This window comes from Narcine bancroftii, chromosome 4 (assembly GCF_036971445.1).
Source record: "Narcine bancroftii isolate sNarBan1 chromosome 4, sNarBan1.hap1, whole genome shotgun sequence".
NCBI classification, from domain to species: Eukaryota; Metazoa; Chordata; class Chondrichthyes; order Torpediniformes; family Narcinidae; genus Narcine; species Narcine bancroftii.
The window spans coordinates 51,327,383-51,354,468 of record NC_091472.1 but is presented as its reverse complement, the minus strand read 5'-3'; the positions used below and the strand labels follow the sequence as shown (position 1 = coordinate 51,354,468).

At 38.1% G+C, this 27,086-nt stretch overlaps 1 protein-coding gene across 6 annotated transcripts in view; it reads right to left on the bottom strand.

The window, feature by feature from the left end:
- Positions 1 to 27,086, bottom strand: part of gpatch2 (G patch domain containing 2) — a 308,872-nt gene that overhangs the window by 13,229 nt on the left and 268,557 nt on the right. For 4 of the 6 annotated variants that reach the window (XM_069931270.1, XM_069931268.1, XM_069931272.1 and 1 more), the window contains one exon: positions 8,099 to 8,220. In XM_069931270.1, the coding sequence (XP_069787371.1) occupies positions 8,099 to 8,220 (122 nt within the window). Of the gene's footprint in view, positions 1 to 3,564; positions 4,151 to 8,098; positions 8,221 to 27,086 lie in introns of those variants that run through there. The other 2 variants (XM_069931273.1, XM_069931271.1) reach the window with 2 other exon arrangements.

Below are 27,086 nucleotides of genomic sequence, written 5' to 3'. Positions count from 1 at the left end.
GTACAACATGAAAATAGGCTATTCAGTCAATCAAGTCTGTGCAGACTATTAAGCATCCATTTAAACTAACAACATTAATTTGCCTTTCTCCTCCCAAATTTTCATCCACTCCTTTTGAATTTTACAATTCACCTATGTCTACAGGAAATTTACAGTGGGGCCATTAATCTACAAACTAGCACACCTTTAAGAAGCATGCCAGTATGGAAAGTGAAGCAGCCAAGGGAAAGCTGTGCAGTAATACAGGAAACTAGAAAACCTCATAATGATGGTCAGGATTGAACCTGGGTCACTGGAACTATGAAGAGAAACACAAAAGTCTACAAATGCTGAGAATGTCGTAAAAGCACATAGATATGCTGGAGAAATTCAGCCGGTTTCTCAACGTCCATAGGGGATAAAGATATATTACTGATGTTTCGGGCTTGAGTCCTTCTTCAAGGTATAAACAAAAACTGGAGCAATGAGCCAGTCACTCCAGTAACTGCACCACCAGAACTAAACTTCAGCCAGTCATCTTAATTTCATTCACCTCCTTATTCTCTTTCTTCCACAGTAATCATCACTAGAACATTTCAACACACTTGGAATCCCATCTTAACTTACAAATACTGGGTTAGTTTTTAGTGCTAATGGAGCTGCTACTCTCAACATGGAGCATCCAGATAAACATCATCTCCTCACACTAACATGACTTCTTATCCATGCATGTGCTGAGAAAGAGAGTTGTATAGTAGAGGATAGCTCACAAGTTGGAGCAGTCACTAAGTGAAGCACCAAGCACTAATGAGAATGAAGAGCCAGAAATGTAAGGAGAAATTTTGATCCTCTTCCAATAATGAAGCAATGGCTACCTAGGCTGTATGTCTTGGTGATCTCACATGCCAGTACAGTAATTGTAGCAGCTTCTCAAGGCAAAATTGGAATCATTTCAGCTTTCTCATCTGCAATGAATTGAAGGAAATTTCCCATGACTACCAGACCACTCTGAAGAGTGAAAGCCTTTGCATTATATTTAGCATCAACAGGCCAGAAACTGCTGAAGAGGTTCTGGGGCAGGATGTTACTTCTCCTTTAATGACAGGAATGAAAAAGGGTAAGGATATGGTGCTTGAACAACACACAAGCTTTCAAGAAATGGTTGGTTGATTTATTCTGCAATAAAACTGACCAGTGGAACTTCTGATACAATCCAGAACCAAAAGGAATGCAGAAACGAGCTTGGGTCTTGGGGTTTCTGAGGAAAATTGCACTCTTTACTTCCTTTATTCTCATAAATGAAGCAGGTACATTCATGGGCCTGGCATCCATCCCTTATTAGCATCAGTTGACCCTACACATTTACTTTATTCTACACAAAACATATGGCAAGGTCAAAAAACAAGCTTTGAGGAATCCACCTGTACGTATCTCAATTTGCAGAACACCATTGGTGAACCTGGCAACTTTAGAAACAACAGATCCTAGTTAAACAAGAAAATCTGCAGATGCTGAGGTTAAGTGTAATACATCAGCGCACTGGAAAAACTCAGCAGCTCACACAGCATCCGTAGGAAGCTTAGTGCCTGTGCCCTTCATAAGATGTAAGAAGAAACAGACAGACAAATAAAAAAGTGGTGAGAGAGGAGAGGAAGGGGTGAGGAGCACAGACTAATATGCAAGAGGATACAGATGGGAGGGTAGCGCCTCTGTCCACTTTCCTCCAGCTTCCCATTCCCTTCCTTCATCTATCAGAGCTACCCTCTGTCCTCTCCCCATCAAATCTCAGCATTTTTCTCATCTACCTTCTCACCTGTATCCATCTATTACCTTTTGTCTGTTAGTCTGTGCTCATCCCACTTCCTCCCTCCTCCTCCCACCTTTTCATTCAGGCATCTGCCTGTTATTTTCCTTTATATGTGATAAAGGCTAAGGCCTTAAACTTTCCCCGTTACTTCCTAAGAATGCTGCGTGACATGCACATTTGTGTCTACCCCAGATCTTAAAAGCTCTGTTGCCTTTACCTAGTTTGGAATTATGAGATAGTAATCAGATCAGTGAATTTGCTGAAAAAGCCTTGCATATTAATGCACTGCCTCTTATTTCTCAGAACCATGCTACACCCAGGCCATCTCTGAGTGTTGTGAAATGAGCAGTCAATATGCAAGAACACAGGGAATGATAGTCAACCTCTGCAGTGTGGAAGTGTATGAAATAGGTGAAGGACCTTGGAGGGCATAAGAATTGTGCTGAGGGATTTACCCATGAGAAAAGGGGGCTCTTTTCACTGGAACAAAGAAGGTAAGGAGGAAATCTATTGGAGATGGCAAAATTATGAAGTATTTTGGTAAGGTGAAAAGGGGTTATAAATTTAACACAGAGTGGAGAAAGGGTTATTGCAGAGAGAAAAAGGAAACAGCTTGGAAAAATATTGTTACTCAGAGTGTTTGCAACATGGTGCGTTTTAATCTGGATAGCTTTTTACTCAGAGACCAGTGTATCACTTACATATTTAATTATTTGAAGCAGAGGAAGACAAAAGGCTGTTTGGAGATAAGGCCATCAGAGACGCTTTGATTGCTCTAAATAATAACAAGAAAACAAATTTGATAGACAAATTTCCTCTAAACTGTAACGTTGAAGCTTTTTTTTTATCTTAGGAAGCCTAATTTCTACAGCTATGGCACTGGACTACCAAAGATAACATCTTTCCATGGAAACTGTCACTTAGATGTCATAAGTTGGTGATTAGATAACATTATAAAATAGAGCAAATCTTTTGTAAGGGAGGATTTAGACCAGCTTATGCAAGAAGGGATGCAGTTGCATCACAAGACCTAATCTAAATTCCACTATGGGGCCCAGGGATGCATATGAATCAATAGACATTACCTAACTTCCACCATGAGGCCCAGAGATGCAGTTGTCTTTTGTTGGTCGTAGACTGTCACTAGACCTTGAAGATAATTAAATCAATTTGTTCAAAGAGATAAGATCTGAAGTAAACAACTTTTGGGTAATATAAGCCATGGTCCCACTGCTGAAGTTTGAGACTCTCCAAGAGGTGGCAACATCTCTCAGCAAGAAGAAGAACTTCAAGATTCCAAACTGACGTCCTGGTCTGGGGAGGTGGAGAAGCCCAGACAACCTACTACAAGTGTGCAGTCATCGCCTCGCTTTGGCAGTTGGGACCAGTCCAGGCATTGATAAATATAATTGGGAAGGGCTTGCATATTGTAGTGTGAATTCAGCTTTAGATTTAGTAATAAAGACTTGTATAAACTGAACTGCTCTCGGTGTGTGTGTCTATTTTCTTTCGGTAGCTTGAACACTGTGACCAATCTAAAACAAACAAAGTGAGAGATACAAGTTTACCCAAGACATCTTTAGTTCAAGATATCCAGTCTGAATTTCTCAGGATCAAACAACATTCTAATAACAGGTATATTTGGAACACAGGTACCAATTTTTTCAACAGTTAACAGTGCTGCTTTTGTGTATGTGATGTGATTTTTTAAATGTTATTTATATGAAATATAGTTTGGTTGTAAAACAATTACTTACTGCACTTACAATGTGGAATTTGGCAGCTTAAGGAAAATCGAGCAATGATCTCTGGCATGCCAAATATGTGATTACATTTATAATGTAATCAAACTATAAATATTTGGACCTGGAGATCTTCAACTGTAGAAGCATCGCAGAACAGACTTTTATTTTGGCTACATTTTAATTATTGTATGTAGGAAGGAAGGATGTGAAGGCTTTAGAGAGGATATGGAAGAAATTCACGAGAACATTGCCGGATCGGTGCGTAATACATATAGATTTGTGAGTCTATTTTTTTAGACACAGAAAGTGGTAGGTGCTGGGAACATGCAGCAAGAGGATGAAGTTGATATATTCATAACGTTCGAGAGCTATTTAGATGGGAACAGAGTGAATGGACCACATGCAGGCAGATGGGATTAGCTTAGATTGGCATCACGATTGGTAGTTCTGTGTACTGAGTGATTATATGAAACATATGCTTTTAATTCCATGCTGGATCCCTCTATAAATCCATGACATGTCATGCATTTCTCTTGATCTTTATTTCCTTTGACTTGAATTTGCTTTCTACATGATGACTAGAGTTGTGCCAATGTAAGTCAAAGGGGCCATTATGAAGCTGAAAAAACAAGAATAAAACAGTAAGAAACATCAGTCAAACCTCAAGTTAGTTAGTACCACTTATTCTCTTCATAAATGGTTTCACTGTACATTATTAGCAATAAGGTAATAGTTAAATAAACAAAAATAGGGAAGTAGAGCAGGAACTGTTTCTGAAGATGCTTGAGCCAATATTATTATATAGAAGCAGAATTATTCAAAACATTTAGCACATAAAGAATATGTGTTAAGAATATAACACACAAGAAATGGGAGCAGGTGGAGGCCATCTGGCCATTGAGCCTGCTTTACCACTCTGTAAGATGATGGCTAATCTGGTCATGACTCAGCTCTAACTTCCTATTTTTTTTCTCTGTAACACTTAATTCCCCCACAATGCAGACATCTATGTATCATAAATATATTTAATAAGGCTGCCTCTACTGCTTCCTCAGGCAGAGAATGCCACAGATTCTCTGCTTGCTGGGAAAAGCTGTTCCTTCTTATCTCCATCTTACATCTATTCCCGAGAATCTTGAGGCTATGTTCCCTGGTTCTTGTCTCACCTACCAGTGGAAAGAACTTTATTGCCTCTTGTCTATTCTTCTCATAATTTTATATGTCGCCTTCTCATATTTCTGAATTCTAAGTATAGTCCCAAGAGCCTCTGTCTCTCCTGATAAGCTAACTCGTCTCTCGAATCAACTTAGTGAACCTGATCTGCACTGTCTCCAAAGCCAGTATATCCTTTCTCGTGTAAGGAGATCTGAAATGCTCAAAATTCTCCTGGTGCAGCCTGAGAAGTATACTGCACAATTACAGAAGGGCCTTCCTGCTCTTAAATTCAATCCCTCGAGGAAATAAGAGCCAATGTCCCATATACTTTTTTGATAACCTGTTGCACTGTAAGCCAACCTTTTGTGATTCAAGCTAAAGCACTCCCAATTCTCTCTGTACAACAGCATGTTGCAATCTTTCACCATTTAGTAATAATCTGAACTACGATTTTGGATTCCAAATTGGGTTATCTCGAATTACCAACATTGTTCTCCATCTGACAAAACCTTGTCCACTCAGTTAACTTGCCTATATCTATTTGCAGACTCTCCACATCCTCTGCACAATTTGATTTTCCACTCAGTTAGTTAAGCACCTGAAGCAGTAGGTTTCTCTGAACAGAGGGATAAAGTTGTAGGAGTAGAGCATCTATTTCTTGTTGATTTATTCTTGGTTTCATTCTCTTATTTGATGAGATCTTTGGTATAATTAAATTCTGAAATCTATACCACTCATCAGTATTCCTTCTGAGTTGTCAACCCATCTTAACATTGTGAGTCATATGATTAAAACTTGTCCTTGAGTACTATATTACCAGGACTGAAAAGAAAAGCCTTTGATCTCCAAAGAGCCATTCTTACAGTAAGTAACCTTAATATAACACTGGGATTGGATGACCAGTGCAAATTGAACACATTGTCGCTGTCTCTTCAACTGCGCTCTAATCTTCATATGCCGTTGATAGTCGATGTCGAGCTACACATCGGTACAAAAGAGATCCTTTTATTTTATTTTGTGTGAACCTTGGGATATTACTTTACAGTGTATCACAGTTAACTTCCATGTATTCAGAAAACCAAAGGATAAGTATGTGCTTATGGATAAAAGTAATTACTAGGCCTACTTCATATCCCCTTGTCATACTTGTCCATAGTTCAGAATTGACAAAGTCTATGATCATCTCTTGGATGCAGATAGAAAAAAGGACATACAGTGCCCTCCATGTTTGGGACATCTGGCTAATGATGGGATGTTTTCCTTTATTTGCCCCTGTGCTCCACAGTTTTAAATTTGTAATCAAACAATTCAAATGTAATTAAAGTGCACATTCTAGATTTTATTCAAGGATACTTGTAAACATTTTGGTTTGACCATGTAGAAATTGGAACACTTTCTATACGTAGTCCCCTCATTTCAGGGCACCATAATGTTTGGGACATCTGGCTTCACAGGTGTTTGTGAGTATTCAGATATGATACCTTGATGAAGGTCTCAAGCCTGAAACATCAGTTATGTATCTTTATCTTTGCTGTATAAAAGACACTGACCTGCTGGGTTTATCCAGCATTGTGTTTTACTTCAATCATGGTGTCTGCAGACTTTTGTGTTTTAACTCAAGTATGTTTAATTGCTTCATTAGTGTAGGTGTAAGAGAGCTAGATTTGCTTCTAAGCTTTTGATCACCTTTGGAGTCTGTAGTTGCCATTTTTCTACAATGACGACTCGAATTGTGCCAATGAAAGTCAAAGGGGCCATTATGAAGCTGGAAAAACAAGAATAAAACAGTAAGAAACATCAGTCAAACCTTAGGATTACTAAAATCAACAGTTTGGAACATCATTGAGAAGAAAGAACATACTAGTGAGGTCAGTAATTGTAAAGGGACTGGAATTCCAAAGAAGATCTCCACTGCTGATGGCAAAAGAATTCTCATAATGAAGAAAAATTCCCAAACCTATATTTGACAAATCAGAAATATTCTTCAGGAGGCATGTGTGGATATGTCAATGACTAATGTCCACAGAAATCTTAATGAACACTCCTTTTGCGATTACTGAGATCACCAGCACTCTCTTTCTTCTTAATGATGATCCAAACTGTTGATTTTTGGTAATCCTAAGGTTTGGGTGATGTCTCTCACTGTTTTATTAACTAAAGTTAATCAAAGTATTGAGTATAGGAGTTGGGATGTTATGGTATTGTATACAACATTGGTGAGGCCAAATTTGGAGGACTATGTGCAGTTCTTGTTGCCTAACTACAGGAAGGGTATCAGTTACCTGAACACCCCAGGGTTCTGAAATACATAGCAGAAGTGATTGTGAATGCATTAGTTGTGATCTTTCAGGAAACGCTAGAGTCAGGAATAGTTCCAGAGAACTGAAAAATTACAAGTGTCTTACCTCCCTTTAAAAAGGAAGAGAGGCAAAAGGCAAGAAATTATTGGCCACGGAGCCTAACGAATCCATCATTAAGGATGAGGATACGGAATACTTGAAAACACAAGATAAAATAGGCCATACGTCAGCATGGTTTCCTTTAGGGGAGACATTGCCTGACAAATTTGTTGGGAGATTATTGAGGAAGTAATGAACAGGACAAACAAGGAGAATCAGTCAATGTTTACTTAGATTTTCAGAAGGCTTTTGAAAAGATGCTGCACATGAGGTTGTTAAACAAGATAGGAACCCATGGTATTACAGGAAAGGTATTGGCATGGATTGAAGATTGTATTCCCTAAAGATTAACTTGCATGTTGAATCAGAAGGCAAATGAAATGTTAACCTTCATTTCAAGAGGACTGGAATATAAAAGCAAAAATGTAATGCTGAGACTTTCCAAGATGTTGGTCAGATTACATTTGAGGCAATGTGTGCAGTTTTGGGTCCTATATCTAGGAAAGGATGTGCTGGTGTTGGAGAGGTTTACGATCATGATTGCAGGGATGAGAGGATTCATCTACAAGGAGTGTTTGGCTCTGGGCCAGTATTTGTTGGAGTTCAGAAGGAGGAGGAAGGATCTCATCAAAATGTAATAAATATTGATAGAGTGGACTTGGAGAAATTGTTTCCAATAATGGGAGAGTCTTGGATCAGAGGGCACGGGCTCTGAATAAAAGAATATCCTGAGAACTGAGATGAGAAGCTTCTTCCAAAATAAGGGTGGTGAATCTGTGAAATTTGTTGCCACAGATGGTGTGGAGGCCAAGTTATTGGTATATTTTAAGTAGAGGTGCTTGATTCATAAGGGCATCAAATGTTATGGGGAGAAGGCAGGAAAATGGGATTGAGAGTATAAATACACTAACCAGAAGTCGAATGATGGAGCAGATTTGATGGGCTAAATGGCCTAATTTTGTTTCTATGTCATGATCTTGTATATCATATGTTTATCTTTAACAAGTTTTAACCTGCTATCTTACTCTGTCCTTGTGCAATATCTGCATCCAAAGGTCCAGGGGGAGGTGGTGCAGCTCTTCGTCTACGTTTTATATCTCCAGTGCACAGCGATCCAAAGTGTGTATTTGTTTGTCTGCAAGTAATTATTAAAGAAAGTTATTAGCTGGGACAAAACACTGCTGCCTGTCTCCATATAAACACAAAACCTGCATGATCTAACCCTGAATCAAAACGCCCACAATGAAGATGTAGCTGCATAATAAAGCTACCAATCCTGTTTATATCAAAACATAATTATGCTTTTGGACAACTGCTCAGCAGCCAAACTGCATCATAAATTGTTACCAGAATGAATAATATAAAAGGAATGCTTTTTAATTTTCAAAACTGGCAATCTTTCCAGCTCCACATAAAATCAGGCAGCACTACTTTGACAGGCAAATGCTGGAGATTAATTATCTATAGGGATTACAATACAGTTGCTGAGATTTCAATTGGCCACTAATACTTCACTGTCAGCATCGCATTCATTAAGGCACAAACGGGCAAAAACTGAAATGAATCTTTCAGATAGACCTCCAATTGAACCTGAAGACCCCATGAGCACCCAAGGTACAGGCTTAGCTGAGAGCTTTGCTTCAGTAATTTTGCAAAGAATTGATTATCTGTTATACTGCATTGAGATATCTACACTATTGATCACAGAGATTAAGGTACTCAGGCATCCTTTATTTTCTCACAGAAAGACATGCTATACTTGCAACAAATAGCACTAAGCAAGGACTAGTTTGTTATTGTTGTCACTCTTCATGTAGAACATACCAGTTACTTTTTAATTTAAAATCAATGACAGTTTGAAAGGCAGCCTTGTTCCATCAGCATAAATGAACCATTCATCTTTCCAAGGAATACCATTTTGATCACTAACCAAGGTGAGAGTGAAACATATATATTTTAATAACAAAAGTATTTCAAAATGACATGCATCAAGAGTTATTTGCGAATTAAAAAGGAGCTAGAAACAAGGCATTTCAAATGGGAATAGTGCAGCATGTGTGAGTGTGACTTTTGCTCACACATGTCAATAGATATTTTTTTAATAGCTGGAGTTACGTGCACACTTTTATATAGATAAACATTTCAAATGATATTTAACTTCAATCACCAAGCCAGTAAAATACAGTACAGGTGTACATGGAAATTTAATTTTCAGCAAAATTAACAGAAAGCTTTAAAATAATTTATTTACCTGTTTTTAATTTAGTATTCAACATGCCTTCTTTGACTGAACATGTATTATAACAACCTTTAATTCCAACAACAGTTAAAATATTTTGTTTAAAAACATTTAAAAAAATCTCATATACAAAGAACAGAGAGGGAAACTGGGTTTAAAACATTAAAATGTGATTAATACATCTATTTTTAATAGTGGTTTTCAGGATTTCATTCATATTTATATTAGCTGACATTCTCATTCTCACAAGTCTGATCTACAGGTATGCTGAACAAGTACACTTCTGTGAGTGGAAGTGTTTTTATGGATGACAGAATTGGTATATGTGCAGTGCCTTGAGAGCTTAATTATTTAATATGTACATGTATACTATGGATGACACTTTATAATTATGCAAATAGAGCACTGTATTAAGTCATATATAATTAGAATCAGTCTCAAAATATTAACTAGTCAGGTCTTTGGAATTGACAAAAATCTAAAAGGGAATATCTGAAAATGTCTTTTTAAAATTGGTCTTCTGAAACCTGTTCCCTTTTATTGTGTAGATGTACCTGGCAACTTTTGTCAAAGCATGTAATCTCAAAATTTATCATATTAAAATGTATCACAACTTCAACAATTTGAAATGCTATGGACAGAGATGTAGAAAGGTCTGCTTTAGGGACTCAATGGTATTTGACAAATCATGGGCTATTTATAATGTGTCCCCTTCCTCGCCAGAGAAAGTGAGTAAAAAGTTAGTCGAAGAGGCTTTTCTATTCAGAGAATTAATATTCTTTTTGGTTCAACGTGACTTTGTTGGGTCAAGAGAATAGCGATCCAACCAATTCTATTTCCCTGCTCTTTCTCCACAGCCTTGCATTTTTTTCCTTCTCTTAAAATATTTATCCTATTTCGTTTTGGAAATTGTGACTGGTCTACTTCCACTATCCTTTGAGATGGCATATACCTGTACCTACGTGAATATCCAGAGGCCTGGATTGATGATCCAGCGAGATGAGTTCAATGGCAATGTGAAGAATTTAAATATAGGAAATTAAATAAATGCTGATTTTAAACAACTACCAGATTATATAAAAAAAAGCCACGCAAGTTATTGTACATATTTGGGAAGCAACTCATTTATCCTGCACAAAAAGCAAATTGCTGAAGGAAATTAGTGGGTCAAGCAGTATCTGTGGAGGCAGAGAGATGAGTCAAAATTTTGGGTTGACACCCTGCATCAGGACCAAGAATGTAGAAGAGAGATAGCAGGATAAAGAGGTGAGGGGAAAGGGTGAGGCAGGAACTGGGAGGTGATAGGACTAAGGAGAGATAAGCAGATGGAGCTGGGGGGTGGTGGGTGAGGGGAGGGTAGAAGTAGAGTCAGAGGCTGGAAAGTGATGTAGAGACTACAAAGGACTGCAGATTCTGGAATCTGATAAGGAAGGTGTTATGGAACCAGATGAGGGAAGGACGGTGGGACAATGGAACTAGTGGGATAGGAGTTAGGGTTAGGGTTTGGGCAGATGATGGGTAGATGGAATAAGATGATGGAGGGTTAGGTTTCAAAAGAAGGAAGGGTTGAAAGAAAATGAGTAGAGAGGTCAGACAGGTCTCCTACTTGTTCAGTGACCCATGTGCTGCATGGTGCTGGGGTACAAGTAGATTAACTACTCCTTAATTCAGGGACAATTGGAATGGGCAACATATTACTTGTGAATTATACTCAAAACTAGAGAGCCAAGGATTCGTGTTTTCCAAAGAACGTTTGCATAACCTCCTTACCAACAGTGCCAATTGTTTTTTGACAAGTTTCTCAATTTGCTGGACAACTTCCAAATCAGCCCCCCTGGTCCTTTGTACTTAGTTTATATCCCTTTGTCTTTATCATTCAACCACATGTATCACTGCATCATACTTCATCTTGCTATTAAACATAGAAGAGTACAGCACAGGAACAAGCCCTTTGGCTCACTATATCTGAATTGAACATGATGCCAAGATTATTAGGATATTTTACATTCTGAAATAGCTTAAATTCATAGATTTTCAGGTTTTGACTGAAGTGACTTGGACACTATTGCAACAGCTGTAGTTTTGGAATTTCACATTACTACTTAGGTGAAGACATCCGGAAACTACAATCAGTTTCATGAAATAGTGACAGCAAATGCTGATATCTTTATTCATACAAATTCCAGACTATTAAATCAGTGTAACACCAAAGTTTGTGCTTATCACAAGTTTTTAAGGGGACAATTCAAAGTGTTATGCCAAGCCATAGGCTAACCACTTTTTTTGGGAAGCATTTTATAATTCCCTGAAATATTCTGCTTCATTAGCAGATCAAAAATCTATTTGAGAGAGGCTATTACATTGAGAATTCTCAGCACTGCATGAGACTGAATAAGAGCTCATGGCAGATGACATCAAAAAATAGTCATTGACTTTATGTAGCTGTGCAAATAAGATATTAAGAATAATAACATCCTTGGAACATTTGATGCTGCAAGGGCTACCTGGTTTATTTCTGGCTCACAAATCCAGCATTGCAGAAAATCTAAATATCAAATATTACTCAGAACATAGTTCTCTTCATATAGTAATGACATCAGTTGTGGCCACGCTGATATAGTTCAACCATTAAACTACATTTAGTTTCATCCTTCACGACACTGGGATGTCCCAGAGTATTCCACAGTCAATGTTTTTTTTTACAAATATAGCACACTTTAGTAAAATTTCAAGTATAGGGCACGTATGGGGATTGAGGATGCCAGACATGCAAATCTTTTAGTTGCCTGAGACACATTCTTACCATGCCTAACTATTACATCAAGTTCACTTCAATCAGGAGGAAGTCACGTGATGGAATAGAGACCAATAAGAAAATACCAGCCCTCTCCAGAAAAGTTTAAAAAAAGTAAAGAGAAAAACAAAGCTACAAACACAGAAACCATAACAAATTAAAAACAAAAGTGTGGAGAAAATGGCAGCAAAGAAAGAAAAATCAAAAACAATGGGAAGAAAAGAAGAAGGAAAGATGTCGGAAGAGAAAGGTGAAGGCCTTACCTGTACGAGGAGGCCCACCGTGGAGAGAGAAGCCCGCTCCCTGAGGTCAGTGGAAACCCCGAACTCAGGACTACAAATATAGCTCACGGAGCCAAACAAAAGTGCGCAACCACGCATGCGCGAGAGATGCACAAGACAAAAACAACATCGACGGGAGGGGGGACCAGCTGAGGAGTAAATCTCCACAGCTGAAACAGACAAGTATAACATGACACCAAGACTCCCAATAGAAAAACATAGAAAATAACGGGATCAGGAAGGAAGAGAATAAAAAAAGGAAATTAGAGAAACAACAGATGACTAACCCAGAGGAAGAAAACCAACACCAAGACACTTTTAATAAAAATAATAAAAACAAAAATACCCAACAAAATAAAATAATCAACCCAACAAGAAGATCAGAATAGACAGAGGTAAAGGACACAGATCCTGGAGTGGACTCAGAAGAAGAGGAGGGAGAACATCAAACTCTACACAGAGAAATGGAAGATGAATGGATAAATTTTTTTTTAAAGAATATATGGAAACATTAAAAGAATGTTTGACACAAGAATTCAGTGAAATAAAACAAAGAATAAAAGGTACAGAAGAAAAAGTGAATAGATTAGAGATGGTCATGACAGAAATAGGAAAAAGAGTAGACAAGGTGGAAGAACGAGAAACAGCCATAGAAATGGAGGTGGATGACTTAAAAAAGAAATTAGAAGAATCTGATAAAAAAGTTAAAGAAACACAGGAGCTGTTAACTCAGAAGATAGATATAATGGAAAACTATAATAGAAGAAACAATATAAAGATAGTGGGCCTTAAGGAAGATGAAGAAGGCAAAAATATGAAAGAATTTATAAAAGATGGATCCCCAGAGTCCTAGGAATGCCAGAATTACAAGAAGGAATGGAAATAGAAAGGGCACACAGAACCACAACAAAAACCAAGATCCATTCTAGTAAAATTCCTAAGATATACGACAAGAGAAAATATATTGGAGAAAGCAATGAAAAAAATAAGAGAAGACAAAAAGCCACTGGAATACAAAGGTCAAAAATTTTTTTTCCATCCAGATATAAGTTTTGAACTCCTAAAGAAGAGGAAGGAGTTTAATGCAGCAAAAACAACCCTATGGAAAAAAGGTTATAAATTTATGTTAAAATATCCAGCAGTGCTTAAAATAGTTATCCCAGGGCAGCAAAGCAAACTGTTCTCGGATCCGGAAAAAGCATGAAAATTTGCAGAACACCTACAAAACAGACAGAGAGATGAAGAGATATAACAAGAACAAAAATGACAACAAACTATATATGAAGAAGAAGAAGAATAAAGTATAAGTAAGAACTAAGAAGAGAAAGAAAGGGAAGAAAGGAAGTAAGGAGGGAATTAAGAGAGTGAGCTTTGTTATATATGAAGATTAAAATCTTTTCTGGGGGAGCTGGGTGGGGAAGAATAACAGTCACTGCGAAATTAGTTGACGCTTGCGAGCGGGTTCGCAAATCTAAATGAAGAGGGGAGATGTGGTTGCCCGACAAGGGACAAAGGGCAACTCAGAGAGGGGAGGGACTATTGGGGTTAAAGGAATTTTAGATATGGGAATAGTGGAAATATTTTATGTTTTAGAAATGTTGTCTTACAATGTGTTTAAAAAAAGAAAACACAAATGGATAAGAAGGGAAGGTTGTGATGAGGAAATGGAAAGGAAAGAAAAACAAAGTATGAAATGGCCATGTTGAACTATATGACTTTAAATATTAACGGAATACATAACAAAATCAAAAGGAATAAGCTGTTAAATTTACTGAAGAAAGAAAAAATTGATATAGCGTTCGTGCAAGAAACACATTTAACTGAAGTGGAACACAAAAAAATAAAGAGAGATTGGATAGGACATGTAACAGCAGCATAATATAATTCAAAAGCCAGAGGAGTAGCTATATTAATCAATAAAAATGTACCAATCAAAATAGAATAGGAAATAATAGATCCAGCAGGGAGGTATGTAATGATAAAATGTCAGATATATTCAGAATTTTGGAATTTACTCAATGTATATGCACCTAATGAAGAAGATCAAAAATTTATGCAAGATATCATTTGACCAATCTGATTAAATTTTTTGAAGAGGTGACTAGGAATGTGGATGAGGGTAGCGCAGTGGATGTTGTCTATATAGACTTCAGTAAGGCCTTTGATAAGGTACCACATGGAAGGTTAGTTAAGAAGGTGCAGTCTTTAGGTATAAATTTTGAGATAGTCAAATGGATTGAACATTGGCTGAAAGGGAGAGGCCAGAGAGTGGTAGTGGATAATTGTCTGTCAGGTTGGAGGCCGGTGACCAGTGGTGTGCCTCAAGGATCTGTATTGGGCCCATTGTTGTTCGTTATATACATTAATGATCTAGATGATGGGGTGGTAAATTGGATTAGTAAATATGCAGACGATACTAAGATAGGTGGAATAGTGGATAATGAAGAAGGTTTTCAAGGATTGCAGAGGGATTTGGGCTGCTTAGAAAAGTGGGCTGAAAAATGGCAGATGGAATTTAATGCTGATAAGTGTGAGGTGCTTCATTTTGGTAAGAAGAATCAGAACAGGACATACGTGGTAAATGGGAGAGCATTGATGAATACAGAAGAGCAGAAAGATTTAGGAGTAACGGTACATCGTTCCCTGAAGGTAGAAACTCACATGAATAGGGTGGTGAAGAAGGCTTTTAGTATGCTGGCCTTTATCAATCATTGCATGGAATATAGGAGTTGGGAGGTGATGTTGAGATTGTATAAGACGTTGGTGCGACCTAATTTGGAGTTCTGTGTGCAGTTCTGGTCGCCTAATTATAGGAAGGATATAAACAGAGTGGAGAGAGTGCAGAGAAGGTTTACCAGAATGTTACCTGGGTTTAAGCATCTAGAGTATAGGGAGAGATTGGACAGATTAGGTCTTTATTCTTTGGAGCGTAGAAGGTTGAGAGGGGTTTTGATAGAAGTATTTAAGATTATGAAAGGGATAGACAGAGTGGATGTGGATAGACTATTTCCGTTAAGAGGAGGAAAGATTAAAACAAGAGGACATGAGTTCATTCATTGAGCGACAAATTAAAATGTACTTTGAAATAAATACGGAATCAGTGAAAAATAAATTTATACTATAGGACGCAATGAAAACATTCATCAGAGGACAGATAATAAGATATGTAACTAAGATGAAGAAGGACTACAATTGAGAAATAGAACAGTTGGAAAGGGAAATAACAAATACAGAAAAAGAATTAGCAATAAAGGAAGATACAACTAAAAGAAGAGAATTGACAGACAAGAAAATAAAATATGAAACACTACAAACATATAAGTGGAGAAGAACACAATGAAGACAAAACAGAAATATGAGCTAGGAGAAAAAACGCACAAAATACTAACGTGGCAGCTTAAGACAGAACAAACTAAAAGAACGGTATTGGCATCAAGGAAAAAGGACAAACAAATTACATATAACCCAACGGAGATCAACAAAAACTTCAGGGAATTCTATGAACAATTATATCAAACTGAAAACGAAGGGAAAGAAGACAAAATAGATGAATTTCTAACTAAAATTGAACTACCGAAATTACAAAGAGGAGCAAAATAAATTTAAAAAACTACCGAACAATAAAACACCGGGAGAGGATGGACTCCCAATAGAATATTATAAAACATTCAAATAATTATTAATTCCTCCTCTCCTGGAAGTAATGAACCAGATTGAAAAAACACAAAACATACCAGATTCATGCAAAACAGCAATAATTACAGTAATACCAAAGACGGGGAAAGATCCACTAACACCAGCATCCTATAGACCAATATCTCTACTTAACATAGATTATAAGATAATAGCTAAACTATTAGCAAACAGATTGACCAACTGTGTACCAAAAATAGTAAAACTAGACCAAACTGGATTTATTAAAAAAAGATGAACAACGGACAATATCTGTAAATTCATTAACCTAATTCATGCAGTACAAGGAAACAAAACTCCAACAGTAGTGGTTGCTTTAGACGCAGAGAAAGCCTTTGACAGAGTAGAATGGAATTATTTATTCAAAGTACTACAAAAATTCAACCTACCAGAGAAATATATTAATTGGATTAAAGCATTATATAAGGGACCATTGGTGAAAGTGACAGTAAATGGATATATATCAAACCAATTTAAATTAAGCAGATCAACAAGGCAGGGATGTCCACTATCTCCCTCACTGTTTGCGTTAGCTATAGAACCACTAGCAGAACTGATAAGAACAGAAAATAAAATACGAGGGATAAAAATAAAAGAGAAGGAATATAAAATCAATCTATTTGCAGATGACGTTATAATATACTTAACAGAACCAGAAATACCAATAAAATAATTATTTAAGAAATTTAAGGAATATGGAGAAGTATCGGGGTACAAGATCAACGCAAATAAAAGTGAGGCAATGCCAATGAATAATGCGGATTTCACAAAGTTTAAGGAAGAATCACCATTTAGATGGCAAACACAAGCAATTCGATACCTAGGTATACAAGTAAATTATCAGCCATTAATGAAAAAATTACAAGACGACTTAGAGCACTGGAAAGACTTACCACTAACACTGATAGGAAGGATAAACTGTATTAAAATGAACATCTTCCCAAGGATACAATACCTATTTCAATCATTACCAATTCACCTAACAGAGAAATTCTTCAAGGAGCTGAAGAAAATAATGAGAAAATTCTTATGGAAAGGGGGGAAACCGAGGATAGCACTAGATAAATTAACAGAATGGTACAAACAAGGAGGCTTACAACTACCAAACTTTAAGAATTATTATAGAGTAGCACAATTAAGATACCCATCAGATTTTTATCAAACAAGGGAAAAACCAGATTGGACCAGATTAGAGTTAGATAAAATAGGGGAGAAGATACCTGAGCATATACTCTATAAGTGGGATGAAAAATTGGTGCAACGTAGGAATTCGCCAGTATTACACCATCTGCTCAACATTTGGAAGAAGATTCAGGTAGAAAGGAATAAAACAAATTATCAACTACCAAAATTAATATTGACACAAAATCAACTAATCCCTTTCACAATAAATAATCTTTCCTTCAGAGAATGGGAGAGAAAAGGGATCAAAAGAATAGAAAATTGTTTTTCGGGAAATAAATTATTATCTTTTGAACAAATGAAGGACAAATATAATATAACTCACGATACAAGGTTTGCATATCACCAACTGAAAACCTACTTGAAAGACAAATTGGGAAACAGTCTGAGGTTACCAGAGGGAAGCAATTTTGAATATGTGATTACAGACACAATGATAATTAAAAAATTTATAACAAACATGTACATCAAACTGCAAGAAAAGGAGAACGAGGAAACAAACTGTAAACCTAAACAAAAATGGGAACAAGATCTAAACATAAAGATAAAGAATGAAACATGGGAAAAGCTATGCTCCGGAACCATGAGAAATACAATAAACACAAGGTTACGCATGATACAATATAATTGGTTACACAGGCTAGACATCACACCCCAAAAGTTAAATAAATGGGACCCAACAGTTTCAGACAGATGTTTTCACTGTAAAAAAGGAAACGGGAACAACAATACATGCAATTTGGACATGTGAGAAAGTGGAAAAATTTTGGGAAGATCTAAACCAGATATTAAATAAAATCACAAAAAGCAATATACCAAAAAATCCAGAGATCTTCCTTCTAAGTAATATAAGAAATAAAGAATTTGGACTCGATTTGGATGGAGCACAGAAAAGATTTATTATGATAGCCCTAGCTGTAGCAAAAAAATGTATTATGTCAACCTGGAAATTAGAAGACAACTTGAGAATACAACAATGGTACATAGAAATAAATAAATGTATTCCATTAGAAAAAAATAACATAATTTAAGAGATAACATCACAATATTCGAACAAATATGGGAACCATACATGAAATACAATAGAGAAATCCTACCATGAACCTCCACCACCTAAAATGACAGAAGAAGACAACAAAATGAACTGACTCAGTATATAAAAGTAAAAGATAAAAATTTCTTGTTTATTTTATTAAGTGACAACATTGTTTAACGGATTTAATGTATCTTATAGATTGAACTTTGAATAAATGGGAAGGGGGGAGAGGGAGGGAGGGAAGGGAGGGGGGTAAAAATGGGAGAAAATGACACTATATATTCAAGAAAAAATGTCTATATATTTTGGTCAATACGGTTTATTGTGTAAAAAATAAAATTTTTTTAAAAAGTTCACTTCAATCAGATAATTTCAGTAATGTACAAAATTTAAATTCGAACCCTGGTTGCAGGAGCTATAACAGCGCTGCGCTAAACACTACGTTAATTGTGCCGCTGTCATAATTAACCCTTACTCCCCAAAGTGTACAGATAAAGCCTGAATAATGATATATTTTAAAATAGACCAATAAAGATAAGGACTCCTACTAAGCAGTAATAGGGATACACTTTGGGAGAGTCACATTAGCAACGAGCAGCATTGACCGGCTCTTTATCTTAGGCACTGCCACTTTATTCAGACACAACTTTATTCAAATAACTTCTGCCAGCAGGACAAGACTGGGGCACTCTACTGCTGAATGTTTGCTACCATCTACACCAAGGGGTTGTGTACTGCTTTCGAGTACATTTACTTCTACAATTTTAAATTTTATTTACATTTTTGTTTATTATTTTTTATCTATCGACTAGTCCAACTATTTACTTGATTGATTTTATATTTTGCCAGTTGCTTTGGTTTCCAGTTGAATTTCAGATACTGGGGATTTTAATGTTTATTAAATTTTATTTTTATTAAATTTTATGTTTATTAAATTTAAATTGTTAACTTCATACCATATATTAATGGTCATTTGCCATTTGGTACTTTGTGTTTTGAAGGCAAAGTCTCTGACAACTGATTTCAGACCACACCTTTCTAAGTGGACTTAGTTTTAAAAAGATGAATTGCATTGATTGTTAGTAGATAAGGGATTTGGTGTTGGATCTGAGATGGATGCACTTTTGTGGTGAACTCTGACATTAAAGCTGGATTTGGGTCTGTACAGTTGGCACACCATTCAAACATGATGAGCAATGGGAGGTTTGGCAGTTACAAGAATCCCAGGATTGTTACAGAGACACTGTTGCTTCTTCCCAAGGCAAAGAAGAAATACATCACCTGGAACACCTTAATCTGCCTCAAACAAAATCAACAGATCAAGCTAATTAAATGTCATGCTGCAAAAGCTGCTTTTAGGTGTTCCGAGGAAGATAATGCGCCTTTAGGTTGGTACGTTTAGGTGGCCACGGAATGGACGGCTTTCTGGCACTTAAACATGCCAGCTGATGGATAGCTGTCTAGTAGTGAAAGCCGGCTACTCGAGGCAGCTGCCTTGTCGTTAATTACAGAGCATCAACTCAGGCATGACTTAACTCGCGCTGCTGGTCTCCCACCTGCCTGACTCCTGCTGCTGGTCTCTCCCCACTTGCTCGCCTGACTCCTGCTGCAGGTCTCCCGCTGTTGGTCTCCCGCTGCCGGTCTCCCACCCGCCTGACTCCCACTGCCGGCCTCTCCCCCTTGCTCGCCCGACTCACCATTCAAACGAGGAGTCAATGGCTGACGTTGTCACCGCCCCCGGCAGACAGGCCGCTTTCAGCTGTAACAGACGATACTCGAAGCAGGATAGTAGACCTCCTGGTCGGCTTTTCTGGTTTCAGATGGCCACCCGACAGCCGCACAGGAGTTAATGAGCGGCTTTACAATCAGGTATTGTGGCCATCTGAAAGTGGCTAAACACACAACTCGTGATTGTGGTGTGGAAAAACCACACAATATTTGGTTTTTTCACAGTTCAAGGATGGTCTGAGGCCTTCAACGTAAAAAAAATCTGACTGGATTGATACAATACAAAATTTCAGAGTAGCAGTTGGTTACTCGTTTCTTTAAACTTCTGCCATTTAATAAGATGACAGTAATTTCACTTCCACTTTCCTGCTCACTTTACGGCCCAAAAATACCTCTACCTCTGCCATTTAAAAAAAAACACATTTAACAACTCTGCTTCCACATCTCTTAAAGGGAAAGAATTTATATATAATATATAGGATAGTCATCCCACTTTAACTAGTAAACATTGACAAATGTAGATTTGGATTGAGAAAAACAGGATTAACGGAGATGGCAAATACGTCAGCATGGCTGTTTGGGCAGAATGGCTCATTTCTGTGCTGTACAAACCTTTTGGAGCTGCTTCCAAATAATTACACCCTTCCTTAAACAAGGGGATCAATACATAATATTCCAAATGTGATCTCATCAGTGCCATATATACCATATATTTTGGCTGGTAGGTCGACCAGTTTTTTTTAAAGCTTTGTTTTAAGGGTTTTGTGTTATATCCAGCATATAAGTCGACCCCATTTTTTGGGCTGTCTGGGCCTCTCAGGAACAACCTAAAATTTTTAAAAACACCCCAGTTTGCAAGTAACAAAGCTGTATATTAAGTAAGCTTTAAAAAAAAAACTTTGGTCTTCTGGGGGTTAGGAGCAGTGATGGCCAACAGAGCTGGAGTGTCGAGATCATGCTCATGGCGGGAGCAGGAACCTTGGAGTACCAGACAGGAGTGGCAAGGGTGACGTCAGGGTCCCAGATAGGAGCGGTTATGGCAGCAACCACTGGTAGGGATATATTGGGAAGTGTCGGTGCCGGCATTGGGGAGGTGCTTCAAAGGTGAATTTATGGTCTCAAAAGTAATATCTGGAGTATAAGCCGACCCCTCCCCCCCAACCACCCCACATTTTTGAGTGATTTTTGAGGGTTTTACGACTTGATTTATGTGCCAAAATATAAGGGTAGCTAAAATGTAACCTTTTTGCTATGTATTTCTTTGACTCCGAATACGATTGTATTTTGTTCACGGTTCCTGCTTTCCATCACCCTTCCGCTTCTCAAATCTCAATAATCTATCACTATTTAGAAAAGTTTTATTTTTAAATTTTTAAAATGGACAATTTCACATTTTGTACACCTTATAATACTCCATTTTCACTTGACCTATTGATAGTTCTTCATTGTCTGCAGATGTCACACTTGCTTTCTTGCCTCCTTGATTTCATTTGCAAATTAGCAACAATGGCTTTTGTAACTTTGTAAATTATTTATACAATTGAAAAAAAAATTGAGACACCAGAACTGATCCCTGTGGCACACCACAAGAGGAGAATGAGCCTTGTCTATTTTTTCTCCTTCCTGTTAGCCAGTCAGCTTATATGTTACCACAAAGTATTGTGAGCTTTTTTTACATCTTTTAATGTTGCACCTTATCAAATGTCTTGTGGAAATGCAAGTACACTATATCCACTAGTGTCCCTTTATCCACAACACATGTTACTTCAAAGATTGACATTAGATGCAGCAGTCATTGATACACTGCTTGAAATATTACCCCTGTTGTAATGTGGGAAAAATGGTATAACCTAATCTCACAAGCAGCAATGAGATAATTACCAGATGATTTTTGGTGAAGTTTCAACATTGGTTAAATCAACTCAAAAATAATTGGGATATGCGGTTCAGGGTTAGCTTATCCAGAATACAGTACAATAATTGTGTATGCATTTCTGGGTAGGTGTCATGAAATTTCTTTCCCTGTGACTCGACAGGACTTTTGTTTTCCTTCGATCAAATTTTCCCACATAAAACAGTGCCAAAAATGTGTTAACAGAGAGATTTTCATTGCTCAGGGGGGAAAAAAAAACTCGGGGTGGGGGGGTGGGGAGTGGTGGTGGGGTGAGGAGAAGTTCTTACTTAGTCACAGAAAAAAGTTATGAAAAACATGAAATCCACAACCATGCTTAAAGGGGCCATCAGTGAAATCATTTTCTTTACCTTTGCTGAGATCTGTGCCTCCTGAACCTTACATATAACCTTGTCTATGTCTGGAGAGCTTTACTCATAAAGGGGAGGACCATAGGGTATGATGTGTTGCAGTGGTTAAGTTAATAGCAATTCTGAAGGCTCTGCTAGCAATTGGAGACCAGAGTTCCATTTGAGAAAAATCCTCCAATGCATATCCAACAGATCAGAAACACCCTTCAGGAGGCTGGTGTAGATATGTTAATGACTACTGTCTGCAGAAGACTTCCTAAACAGAGATATCGATGCCTCACTGCAAGATGTAAACCATTAATAAGCCACAGGAAGGATGGTCAGATTTCAGATCGCCAAAAAGTATTTAAAAGGGTCTGTAGAATTCTAGAAAAAGGTCTCATACATTCATTGGCACAGCTCTTTATAGAAAAATAGTAACTACAGCCTCCAAAGGTGATCAAAATCAAGCCTAGCTATTGTATACAATTAAACATACCTGAGGACTCGCAAACACCTGTGAAGCCAAATGTCCCAAATATTATGGTAACCAGAAATGAGAGGACTATGTATATAAAGATTTATATATATAAAGGCTGCAATTTCTACACAAAATGTATACAAATAACCTTGAATAAAATTTGGAATGTGCACTTGAATTGGATATGAATTGTTTGATTACAAATTTTAAACTGTGGATCATTGGGGCAATTTTAAAGGGAAAAAATGTCTTTGTCCCAAACATTATGGAGGCACCGTGACTTCCCATTTTATTCCTTTCTAACAAGGAGGAAAGAATCTTGCAGTATAACCTATATCCCTTATAATTTTATTGACCTCAGTTGTATCCCTTCTTAATTCTTGCTCAAGGCAAAACAGACTTTGTGTCTCCAGTCTCTCCTTGTAACTAAAATGCTCCATCCACAAAACATCCTGGTGAATCTCGTCAGCACCCTCTCCAGAGTTATCATATTCTTCCTACGGTGTGGAGTCCACAAAATGCACACAGTACTCTAGCTGTGGTCTTACCAATAGCTGATGCATTTGGAGCATTTTCTTTGCTCTTACATTCAATGCTCCAAATTAATAAAGGCTAGCATTCCATAATCCCCCATAACCACATTATCTACAGTACGGTCACTCCCACACTCCTAAGGAACTTACCATGCAAGGTATATGCCCTTATCCCGTGAGTATTCCCAAAATGAATCATCTCAGACTAATGAGGAATAAATTTCACCCACTATTTTTGAGGATATTTCAGCAGAACATCTTTGTCACAATGCAGCGATAAAACCACTCTTTACAGGTCAACAACTCTTGGTATCACCTGTACCATTCAAAACCTTGGCAAACTTCTATAGATGTGTAGTGGAAAGTGTGCTGACCAGCTGCATCATGTCCTGGTATGAAGGCACCAATACCTCTGAGCAGAAGGTAAAAACATAGCCCAGTACATCACCAGCAAAACGCTCCTCACCATTTAAAGAAAATCTACAAGGAGCAATGCTGTTGAAGAGCATCAGCAATCATCAAGGGTCCACACCACCCAGGACATACTCTGTTCTCGCTGCTGCCATCAGGGAAGAGGTAGAGGTGCCACAAGACTCGTACTACCAGGTTCAGGAATAGTTGCTATCCTCCACCATCAGGCTCCTCAACAACAACAAACTTAGAGACTCATTTAAGGACTTACTTTGCATATTATTTATTATGGAATATTTATTTTCTGTATTGCACAGTTTGCATTTTCTTCTTCTTTTGTATATGTACCTTTGATCAAGTATAGTTTTTTTTTGCACGACTGATAAGTAGAAATTCTGCCTTTTCTGCAGGTAGAAGAATATCAGGGTTGTATGTGGTCATTTCTGAAAATAAATCTGAACTTTGAAGTTATTGATCATGCAACACATCTTCATAGCCAAATCATTAAAATGCATTACAAATAGCAAGGATCCAAGCTCCATCCTCTGTGAACAGCACCTGTTAAGGATAAGTAATCGTGTAAACAATTCTCTAACATCACCCTCTGCCTCATATTGCCACGGACTGGTTTCTTGTGAAGAACCTGTCGAAAGCCTTGCTGAAGTCCATGTTAAGGACACACAGCGCACTGCTCTCTTCAATGTAATTTGTTACTGACTCAAATTATTAATTAGATTGATAGAACAAAATCTGCTTTTCAAGTAATAATTAATTCTGTACCTCAGATACTTTTCTGCTAACTTCTGTACTTACAGGCCTGTATATCCCTAGCTTTTCTCTGTTGCTTTTCTTGAAAAGGGCAACTCACTTGTGGCAGCAAAGATTTAAAAATCTCAGTCAGAACCCCAGCAATCTCTTTCTTGGCCGCCTGGAGCATTTTGGAATAAATCTTATCTGATTCTGGGTATTCATCCACCTTTAGAACATAAACATAGAACATAACAGCACAATACAGGCCCTGCTTATGCCGACTAACTCAACAAACAAAACCTTCCCTACTGTACACCCATAACCCTCTATTTGTCTTGTTGTCCATATGCCTTTAAACCCACTTAGCATCAAATCCAACTTGCAGTATAATTCAACTTCCCATTCACAAAGTTCTACAACTACAGATTAATTTCTTTTGTGAATATCTATGAAAAGTATTCATTTAGAACTTAACCTCTACTTTCTGTCTTGCCACACATATTGCCCATATTGTATCCCTGGTTATTCCAAAATCATAAGGTATAGGTGAAGAAATAGGCCAAATGGCCTGTCAAGTCTGCTGCACCCTTGCATCACGAGCTGATCCATTCTCTCACTCAACCCCATTCCCCTTCCTTCTTACCATAACCTTTGATACCTGGCTATTCAGATACCATTCAATTTCTACCTCAAATACACCCAACAGCCTGGCCTCCACAGTGGCTTGTGGTAGCAAATTCCAGAGGTTCACCACTCCATAGCAAAATAAATTCCTCCACATTTTAAATGGGCTTCAATCCTGAAGTTGTGCTACTTTATCCTTCTACTCTATCCAGGCCTTTCCACATTTGAACTGCTCCTATGAGGTCCCCTCTCATTCTTCTGAACTCAAAGGAGTACAGTCCAAGAGCCATCAAAATTCCTCATATGCTAATCCCTTCATTCCGGGAATCATTCTTGTAAATCTTCTCTGAACCATTTCCAATGCCAGCCTAAAACCATACCCTGTCTCACCAGACCCATACAAAGCCTCAACATCACGCCCCTGCTCTTGTATCTTATTCCTCTAGAAATGAATGGCAACTTTGCATTCGCCTTTTTCACTTCTGACTCAACCTGGAGGCAAACCTTTAGGGTATCCTGCATGAGGACTCCCAAGTCCTTTTGTACCTCTGAAGTCTGAATTCTCTCCCCATCCAAATAATAGTCCTCCTTTTTAGTCCTTTAAACAAAGTGCATGACCGTACACTTTCCAACATTTTTTTGAGTATTTTATTTAAAATTTTTCCAAACATGTAATTAATCAACAATTATACAAAAATGTTTAAATTTAAGAAAATTTCAACCATTACATAATGGTTATGACCTCTTGCCTTCCCTCCCAAATCCCTCAACCTCCAGAAAATAAAAAATTATATAAAATAATATATAGTAAATATAAAATAAAGGAAAAAAGGAAGATAGCATCATGGATGGCTCGGAGGATTGCTTCCAACATACAGAACTCCTACAAAGTTTATCTGATCAGTTTAGGGAAGAAGATTAACACAGGTCTCAAGAGGCTGGAAGAACTTTCCCATATTATATTTCATTTGCCACTTCTTTGCCCATTTTCTTAATCTAAGTCTATCTGAAGCCTGTTTTCTCCTCACTACCTGCTCCTCCACCTGTCTTTGTATCATCTACAAACTTAGCTACCCAGCCATTTATTCTGCAATTCACATCCTTATATATCCTTAATATACTTATATAATGCCCTGTATCGGTCCATGAACTGAGTCGCGACCTGGGTCAAAAAAGGGTCGCGTATGCAGCAATCGCTAGGACTCCACAGGGACCAACGGCCATCGTCCCGCGTGACCTCCCACCTTGCGGGAATGCTAGCCAGTCAGAGGCTGGTGCTGCAAGTGACAACACTCCTGGCGGAGAATATCAAGAGAGCTGGCAGAGCAATAAATCAGTCTTCCTTTTGGACTCGACTGTGTGTGTGGGTGTGTGTATGTGTCGTTCTGACTCCATACTTAGCGTGGCATGGACATTACATTGGTGACCCCAATGATGAAAGACCAAGCAGCTCTCCATGCCATCTCACTTAAGCTGCCAACTCTCTGGGCGCTGCAGCCACACGTGTAGTTTGAACAGGCTGAGGCCCAGTTCCACCTCCGACAAATTGCCACCGATGATACCCGCTACTACTATGTAGTGAGCTTCCTCGACCAGGACATGGCAGCGAGGGTCGTTGATTTCCTACAGCAGCCTCCGGAACGAGGACAACATGATGCCCTCAAAGAACTACTAACCTGCACTCTCAGGCTATCACAGCGCAAGTGCGCCACCTGTCTGTTGGACTTGGATGGTTTGGGGGATAGGGCCCCATCTGCCCTCAGGAGCAAGATGCTTGCACTTGCTGAGGGGCACAAGCTGAGGAGCAGATTTTCCTGGAGCAGCTGCCCGAGGACATCTGACTCTTGCTCGCCGATTACCAGTGTCTTGAGGAAAGTTGCAGCCTGGGCGGACCTGCTCTGGAGAGCCAAGAAAGAAAACTGCACCTTGGTGGAACAGATTGCCCAAGCCCCACCACCAGCCAACAACAAGGCCACAGCAGACAGAGAGGCAAGTGTCCCTGTCCACC